This window comes from Sciurus carolinensis, chromosome X, assembly GCF_902686445.1.
Source record: "Sciurus carolinensis chromosome X, mSciCar1.2, whole genome shotgun sequence".
NCBI lineage: Eukaryota > Metazoa > Chordata > Mammalia > Rodentia > Sciuridae > Sciurus > Sciurus carolinensis.
In genome coordinates this window covers 59,312,505-59,321,503 of record NC_062232.1, presented here as the reverse complement: position 1 = coordinate 59,321,503, position 8,999 = coordinate 59,312,505, and the positions used below count along the sequence as shown (strand labels likewise).

Sequence of the window (8,999 nt, the reverse complement as noted above, 5' to 3'; positions counted from 1 at the left end):
ACATGCATTTCTCTTGTGATTGGTGATGTTAATATCTTTCCACATGCCCTTTGGTAATTTTTGTATCTTTAGAGAATTTTTCTATTCAATTCCTTTCCCCATGTTTTGGTACTATGGATTAAACCTGGGATCTAGACCACTGAGTCACATTCCCAGCACCCCCCGGCCCTGCTTTTTGGTATTTGGGATTGAATCCAGGAGTGCTTTACCACTGAGCCACATCCCCATCCCTTTTTATAGTTTATTTTTAGACAGAGTCTTGCTAAGTTGCTTAGGACCTCACTAAGTTGCTGAGGCTGACTTTTAGCTTGCAATCCTCCTGTCTCAGTCTCCAAACTTGCTGGGATTACATGCATGCACCACCACACTCAGCTATATAAGTCTTTTAAAATCATACAGGAAAATATAAAGGAGTTAGAAGTAAAAAATGCTATAATACTGAATTTTTTTTGGGGGGGTGCTGGGGATCAAACCCAGGGCCTTGTGCTTGCAAGGCAAGCACTCTACCGACTGAGCTATTTCCCCAGCCCCCTATAATACTGAATTCTATATTTACCTATGTAATTACATTCATTTATTAGTGTTTCTTATTTCTTCATATGATTTTTTTCTTTTTCTTTCCTTTTTTTTCTTTTGTGGTATCAATGACTGAATCCATGGTTTCATGCATCTTCATATAATTTTGCATTACTATCTACTTTCCTTTAATTTTTGCCTCACAGCATTTCTTGTTGAGCAAGAGTTCTAGAAACAAACTCAATTATGTTTATCTGAGAAAGTCTTCTTTTTTGTTTCATTTTTGAAGAACTATTATATCAGTCAGCTGACATTTAATTTTCTTTCAGCAATTTTTAATTATTTATTTATTGATTGATTTGGGTACCAGGGATTGAACTCAGGAGTACTCGATCCCTGAGCGACATGCCCAGCCCTTGTTATTTTTAATTTTTGTTTGTTTGTTTTCATGATGCTGGAGATTGAGCCCAGGGCTTTGTGCATGTGAGGCAAGCACTCTACCAACTAAGCTACATCCCCAGCCCTGTTATTTTTAATTTTGAGACAGGGTCTTACTAAGTTGTTTAGGCCCTTGCTAAACTGCCGAAGCTGGCCTTGAACTTGGTGATCCTCCTGATTCAGCCTCCTGAGCCAGCACCACAGCACCCCACTAAAAAATGAAGTCTTGTCATTAAAGGTTAGTTTAAAAATAATGGACAGGCTGGGATTGTGGCTCAGTGGTAGAGTACTTGTCCAGCATGTGAGAGGCCCAGCATTTGATCCCAGCACTGTAAAAGCAAAACAAAACAAAAAGTTGATTTGTAGAAAGTATGATGAAGTTGATATTGATCATCTCTCTGTTGAAAATTTCAGTTGACTGGGGTTGGTGGTGCACATCTGTAATCCTGGTGACTCCGGAGGCCAGTCTCAGCAATTTAGCAAGGCCCTAAGCCACTTAGAAAGATCCTATCTCAAAATAAAATATAAAAAGAGCTTGGGCTGGGGCTCAGTGGCTGAGTGCTCCTGGGTTCAATCCCCAGTACCAAAATAAAAATAAAAATGAAAATGAAAATAAAAATAAAAATATAAATTCCAATTCACACTAAAATAACGAACTATTTGTTATTATTTCCTATTTTTCCCACAGTGAAGTCTGCTTTGGGTTTTGATGAAGTGGACTTCCTTTGAAATTAGCTGCATTTATCAAGGAAAAAAATTACCCCTGAAAATTTTGTGTTAAGTGATATTTAAGGTATGGAAGACACAAAGAAAATTATATCAGATAAAGAAGTTTGGTTTCTAAATTTGGCAATGGATCTTGAACAAAAGAGGCTTTTGAAATGTGTACAAGTTTCTGGTGACTCAAAATTTGCTGGAACTGGGCACGGTGGTACATACTTGTAACCCAAGCTATTTCAGAGGCTGAGACAGGAGGATCACAGGGCTGGGGGTGTAGCTCAGTGGTAGAGAGCCCCTGTGTTCAATTCCCAGAACCATAGGCATAAAAAAAGTTTCCCGAGTTTATCAGATTATCAGAATACTCTATTGGAAAAAGACTCATCTCTTCCCAATACAGTAGAATGCAGCAACCCTTTCACTTAAGCATGACAGGAGACCTTACACATTTCTTTCTTTCTTTCTGTACTGGAGATTGAATCAAGGGGTGCTCCACCACTGAGTTACATCCCCAGCATTCTTTATTTTGAGACAGCATCTCCCAAAGTTGTTGGGAGTCTCACTAAATTGCCAAGGGTGGCTTTGAACTTGCAATCTTCTTGTCTCAGTCTCCTGAGTTGCTGGGATTACAGATGTGGGACATCACATGCCAGGCTGGTTGGTTTGGTTTGTGAGCTACATATTCCATTCACTGGCACAATGGAATGTGTGGGGTGTGCGTGAGTGTGTGTGTGTGTGCATTCCAAAAGGCAGTTTTCATTTTATTTTATATGAAAGAATTATATGCAGCTCTCAAATAGGTGGTTTGTTTGTTTGGTTTTGGTTCTTGGGATTGAACCTAGGCATGCTTTACCACTGATCTAAATCCCCACATTTTTTTTTTGGACTGGGGCTTGATCCCAGGGAAGTTTAACCACTGAGCCACATCCACAGCCCTTTTAATTTTTAATTTCAAGATGTCTCACTAAATTGCCAAAGTTGGCCTTGAATTTGGGATCCTTCTGACTCAACTAACTGAGTCCACCATGTCTGGCTCTCATTCCTTTTTTTTTTTTTTTTGGCGGTGTTGGGGATCAAACCCAGGGCCTCATGCTTGCAAGGCAAGCACTCTACCAACTGAGCTATCTCCCCAACCCCCTTTTATTTTTTAATTGGTATGAGAGATTAAACCTAGAGGAACTCTACCACTGATCCCCATCCCCAGGCCTTTTTATTTCGAGACAGGGTCTCACAAAATTGTTGAGGCTGGCTTTGAACACGTGAGCCTCCTTCAGCCTCCAGAGCCATTGGTATTATAGGCATGCACCACCATGCCTGGTTCCCAATCCTTTTAACATTAAATTAATTAATTAATTGATTAATTTTGGTACCAGGGATTGAACGGGGGGGGGGGGGGGGGACTTAACCACTGAGCCACATCCCCAGCCATTTTAAAAAAATGTTGTATTTAGAGACCGGGTCTGCTGAGTTGCTTAGTGCCTTGCTAAGTTGCTGAAATTGCTTATAGTTGTTTATAATTGCTGAAATTATTATAGTTTTGAAATTGCAATCCTCCTGCCTCAGCCTCTGTACCTGCACCATGCACCTGGTTTTTAATTTTATTACAATTTTAATACAGAATCTCACTAAATTGGTAAGGATAGTCACAGACTTTTTTATTTTTTTGTACCAGGAATTGAACCCAGGGATGCTCAACCACTGAGCCACATCCCCGGCCCCTTTTATTTTATTTTTAATTTTTTTAGTTGTAGGTGGACATAATACCTTCATTTTATTTATTTTTACGTGGTGCTGAGGATCAAACCCAGTGCCCCACACATGGGAGACGAGCGCTCTACCACTGAGCCACAAGTGCAGCATTCCTTTTATTTTTTTAAGGCAGGATTTCGGGTTTCGTCAAATTTCTGAGGCTGGTTTTGAGCTTGGATCCTCCTGCCTCAGCCTCCCAAGCCGCTGGGATTACAGGCGTGTGTCACTGGGCCGGGCTGGCCACGAACTTTCTATCTGATCCTCCTGCCTCATTCTCCCCAGTCGCTGGGATTAGAGGAGTTCACCACCTCACTCAGCTTCAAGTTGGTTTTTTTTTGTCATTTAAATACACTCGTAGGTCTATGTACATGTATTTGTAAGCATGTTGATAAGCAGTAAAGAAATCGATGATAAACTGGAATACTAGAGATAAAATATTTTTCTAGGATGGCCATATAGATCAGTGGTTTAGTGCGGTGTCTGAGCTGAATCGCGAGTCCGCTGCTTTGGGGCTTTGAGTCTTGGTTTCCTCATCAGGAAATTGTAGGTCTGTCTACTTCAGAAGATGTAAGGATTACGTGAGATAATCCAGATAAAGGATTAATGTAGTGACCGGCATTTGGTACTTAAAAAACGTAACTTGCTGTTGTTTCGTCAATTATGTCAAAGAAAAGAAAATGCACCACCAGAGCATTTTCAGAAAAAAGTCAAAATACGTCACTAGCACTTTCAGGTCAACTAGGACTGAAAGGACCCCCTGCAGAAAAGGTGGAGGGGATCAAATGACGTGGACCGCCTTAGCAACAGGCCCCCAAAGAAGGTGAATTTCCACAGCCAATAAGACTCTGAGCTGTGGGGGAGGTAGCCAATGGATGACGGAAAGAGGAAGAGGGAGGACGCGCCAATTCTCCTGCCTGAGCCTCGGCCCAACAAAATGGCGGCGGCGGCGGCGTCGCTTTGTTTCCGCGGCTCCTGCAGCGGTCGCAGTGGTAGCGGCCTTTGAGCTGTGGGGAGGATCCTGCACCGGCTACAGTGACTACTAAGATCCCAAGGCATTTCTATCGTAATCAGGCGCCGGGGAGCGCAGTGGCGCCAAAGGGTTACAGAAGCTGAGACGGCGTTCAAGCGAAAACATGACTGCTGAGCCCATGAGGTAAAATGCAGCCCCTTCCAAAGGGCCCCAGGCATCTGGGCCTGGGCACTATCTAGGTTGGGTGTTTGGGAAGACTTTCCTTGGTGGGTTGGGCTTGTGCGTTGTTTAGCGGAAAGGGAGGCATCGTTTTCTCTTTAGGTGTGTAGGGTTTCGGGATTTCGTAGGAAGGCTGCTATCGGGGGTGGGGGTGGGGGCGCGGCCTGTGGTGTTGGGCGCTTCTTCCAACCTTCCTGCACCGGCAAAGCTTGGTTGGCCTCCGCTTTTCTGTTTTGGTGTCTGCGGGATTGAGAATCCGAAATCGGAGGCGGTCTTTGGTATCCCGGTCATTCTTCCTAATCTCGGGGCCTAGAAACTGCGTGGGGAAGAAGGGGGGAGGGTGAGAAGAGGGGGAAGGGCGGGCGGGATGCGAGATCCTGGGACTACTTACTGGCGTTTAGACTGCTGGGGACGGGAAGTACTGGGGCTCGGCGGGGTTTTCGTTTTTGTTTGTAGATATGGGGGCATTTTTTGTAGGGGGCGGGGTGTCTTGCCAGGTATTTAGATTCCTCCTCTGCTAAAAATCCTGAAGGCTATTCTCGGATTTATCCTAGGCGTGGGGGTGGGGGCAGACACTAACGCAGGATTTTGCTTCCAGAGGATCTCAATATACTACTTTTTGGGAAGTCCAGCTTTAATGGGACATCAAGTGTTTCCCCAACTTTATGGTCAGATTTCGAGTAAAGGTAATTAGATCCTGTTTTTATTTATTTATTCCATGAGGGATGAACGTGGGTTCGTGAAAACTAAGATTTATTGCAAGCGTAGCAGTGTCTGGCAGGCCGCCTCTTACCAATCACGCACGTTTATTGGGCTGAGGCTATTTTTCACGCGTGTTTCTGCTTTGCCTGTTGTGCGGCTCTAAAATTTGGGTAGTAAATATGAAATGTATACCACTTTTATCCAGGAGGCTGGATTGCTTTTCAGGCAGATTGGTATTTGACTTTTCATCCCATGAATTGAATTAGGTAATTTTCTGCTGTGTTATGCATCCTTCGTGCCTAGTGGCAAAGTAAAATTACAGGGAGCATGCATCAGAATTGCTTTCGTAGTTTGCAAAATGTGCCTTTGAGTAACTATGAGAATGGCATATGTTTTCAGAGCACTTTAGCTAAAATGTAGAATTTCAGAATGAGCCGATATTACTTATGCCTGTTTTTCTGCATTAATAAGGAGTAGATGGATGATAGATGATGTTTTCCTACCTTGAGGAAAATATGGTTTAGTTTTTAGATTATAGATCCTTAGTTGTGTAAAGATTGTGGCCTTGCTTTCTGAATTGACTCAAGTATAAGAAACTACGTATGGTTTATTGGACTCATAAGAGATATACAGGACAAATTGTTAAATGGCATTCATATTCATATGCATGAATGGTGTACCTTGGAATAACAGGACTTCCAGATTTTACTAAGTCTCACAAAGTCCACATTTAAAACAATAGGTTGTATCTGTGCATGGGACTGAAGTCCCAGCTCCTTAGGAGGCTTAGGTGGGAGGATCCATGGCGCACCAGAGTTCTAGACCAGAGTGGGGAACATGAGACCCTGTGTCAAAAGAAGAGGAGAAGAAACCGCCCCCCAAACCCCACCATAGGTTGAATTCCGAATTTTTCCCCCTTTTCTCTCTCCATTTCTGGGACTATAGAGGTGTGCTACCACACCCTGACCCCTCTCCCTTTAAGGGATCAAGTTGTGTATAGAATTTCTGAATAGTAACGATTCATTTTATACCAATGTCGGTTTCCTTACTGGTCTTGAGTTTTTGTAGATGTCCTGGTGATAACAGTAATAATCATAACAAAAATTGAGTTGTAATTGTTCTCTACCTGTATTTTTTTTGGTACCTGGTATTGAACCCAGGAGCACTTATCCACTGAGCTATATTACCAACCCTTTTTTGTATTTTATTTAGAGACAGGGTCTCGCTAAGCTGCTGAGGGCCTTGCTAAGTTGCTGAGGCTGGCTTTGAACTAGTGATCCTCCTGGAGACCTGGGATTAAAGGCCTTTGCCACTACCCAACTTTACCTGTATAATTTTTTTTGTGTGTTGCTGGGGATTGAACCCAGGACCTCATGCATTTGAGGCAAGCACTCTACCAACTGAGCTATATCCCCAGCCCTTACCTGTATAATTTTGATTAATCCTCAAAATATCCCTACTTGATTTTTCCCATTTTACAGATGAGGAGGAAACTGAGGCACAGGAAATCAGAGAATTTGACTGAAGTTCTTCAGCTTATAATTGATAGAGCTGAAATTGAACCCAGTGTTGACTCACAAATTTATGTTCTTTTTTGTTTTATTTGTGTATTAGAACTTGTGTTTTTTAATTTTTAATTTTTTGATACCAGGAATTGAACTCAGGGACACACCACTGAGCCACATCCCCAGCCCTAATTTGTATTTGATTTAGACACAGGGTCTCACTGAATTGCTTAGCTCCTCACTTTTGCTGAGGCTGGCTTTGAACTCTCCTTCCTCCTGCCTCAGCCCCTGAGTTGCTGGGATTATAGGCACGTACCACCCCCATGCCTAGCATGACCATTTTAATTTAGCCCACCTGTTATAGAAGTTTAAGTTAGCTTGGTTGTGGTCATTTGTTATAGGTTAATGATTTTCTGGCTTTTTATAATGATACACATTTTGTGTCCAGATGTATGATATAGTGAGCTAAAGAAATTTTAGGAGTGTCTTAAAGCTATGTGAAAAACCCCTTGTAAGGAACTATGTATATAGTGGTAGGGATTTATTTAAATAGTTTGGCCTTCCCTGATTATTTACTGTGCAAGTGCTCCAAGTGGATATTGAGAAGTGTCTCAGGCGAAGTCTCATCTTCAAAGCAATCATCATAGTTAAAGGAGAATCTGACAGTTAATGCTTGAGAACTAAGCCCACAGTACCAAATAACTGTTGATTCTCTTTTAATGTGATACAGAAAGAATATGGGAAGTTCTGTGCTTTATTATTTAGATTTTACAAAATAGTTCCAGATTTTTCATCTTTAGATCTTCTGTTGAGCACTTTAAAGTAGAATGCAAAGATTAGTTCTTTTTATTTGGTCAGTTCTGGGGATTGAACCCAGGGCCTTGTGTATGCTTGGCAGGTGCTCCATAGGGTCCACCAGGTTGCCCAGACTGACTTTGGACTTGTGGTCCTCTTGCCTTAGCCTTCCAAGTAACTGGAATTACAGGCATCCACCACCACTCCCAGTAGTTCTAAATTTTTTTTGGTGCTAGGGATTTAACCCAGGGGTTCTTTGCCAGTGAGCCACACCTCAGGCCTTTTTTTTAATTTTTTTTTTTTTACGGTGCTAGGGATTGAACCCAGGGCCTTATGCTTGTGAGGCAAGCACTCTACCAACTGAGGTATATCCCCAGCCCCTTTTTTTCAATTTTGAGGCAGAGTCTCACTAAGTTGCTTAGGGCCTTGCTAAGTTTCTGAGGCTGACCTTGAATTTGCAATCCTCCTGCCTCAGCCTCCTGAGTTCTAGGCTTACAGGTGTGTACCATCATGCCTGAATTTTTTTTGGGGGGGTTCTGGGGATCGAACCCAAGGCCTTGTGCTTACAAGGCAAGCACTCTACCGACTGAGCTATCTCCCCAGCCCCTGAATTTTTTATTTTATTTTACTTTATTATTTTTTAAAGAAACCATAAATTATGTTTTTTATATTTGTATGTTGTAACAGCACAGTTGCTTTTTTTCTTTTTTTAAATATTTTTTTAGTTGTCAATGGACCATTATTTTATTTATATGTGGTGCTGAGAATCGAACCCAGTGCTAGGCAGTCACTCTGCCACTGAGCCACAACCCCAGCCCCCACATTTTTACTTGTATTTATAAAAAAAAAAAGAAATGTTCTAGAATTCTGTGTTGGAAAGATGTCCAAAAGGCAAGAGGAAGGAAAATTAGCCCATGACCTAGTTAAATCATGCATTGACTAGCCTATGGTTCAGTCTTTAAAGTTCCCTCTTTTTTTGGGAATTGAACCTAGGGCCTTGCACCTGCTAGGCAAGTGTCCTACAACTGAGCTACACCCTCAGCCCTTTTTTTTTTTTGTTTTTGTTCTAAGACAGGCCTCCTTAAATTGCCCAAGCTGGCCTGAACTTGGGATCCTCCCACCTCAACCTTGAACTGAGATTACTGGTGCTCTCCATCACACCTGGCTTTCAGTCTTTAAAGGTTTTATTGTTTTTAAAGTTTTTTTTTTTTTTGATTTTGTGTTTTAAATAAGATTGGTTTGTTTCTTCCAGTTTTTGTCATTATGAAAGATGAATATCTGATTGATAGACTTATTTGTACTTCCATATAAAGATCTTGGTATTATGAAATTTGATGGAATTTGTCATCGTAATCCTTACAGGAAGGGAATTGAAAAGTTGGCAGCTG

General features: G+C 41.9%; 1 protein-coding gene across 1 annotated transcript in view; it reads left to right on the top strand.

The window, feature by feature from the left end:
• Positions 1–4,339: 4,339 nt before the first annotated feature.
• Positions 4,340–8,999, top strand: part of Atrx (ATRX chromatin remodeler) — a 235,153-nt gene continuing 230,493 nt past the window's right edge. Inside the window, 1 exon segment of the mRNA XM_047535184.1 lies at positions 4,340–4,573. Within this exon segment, the coding sequence (XP_047391140.1) occupies positions 4,554–4,573 (20 nt within the window). The 5' untranslated portion in view covers positions 4,340–4,553.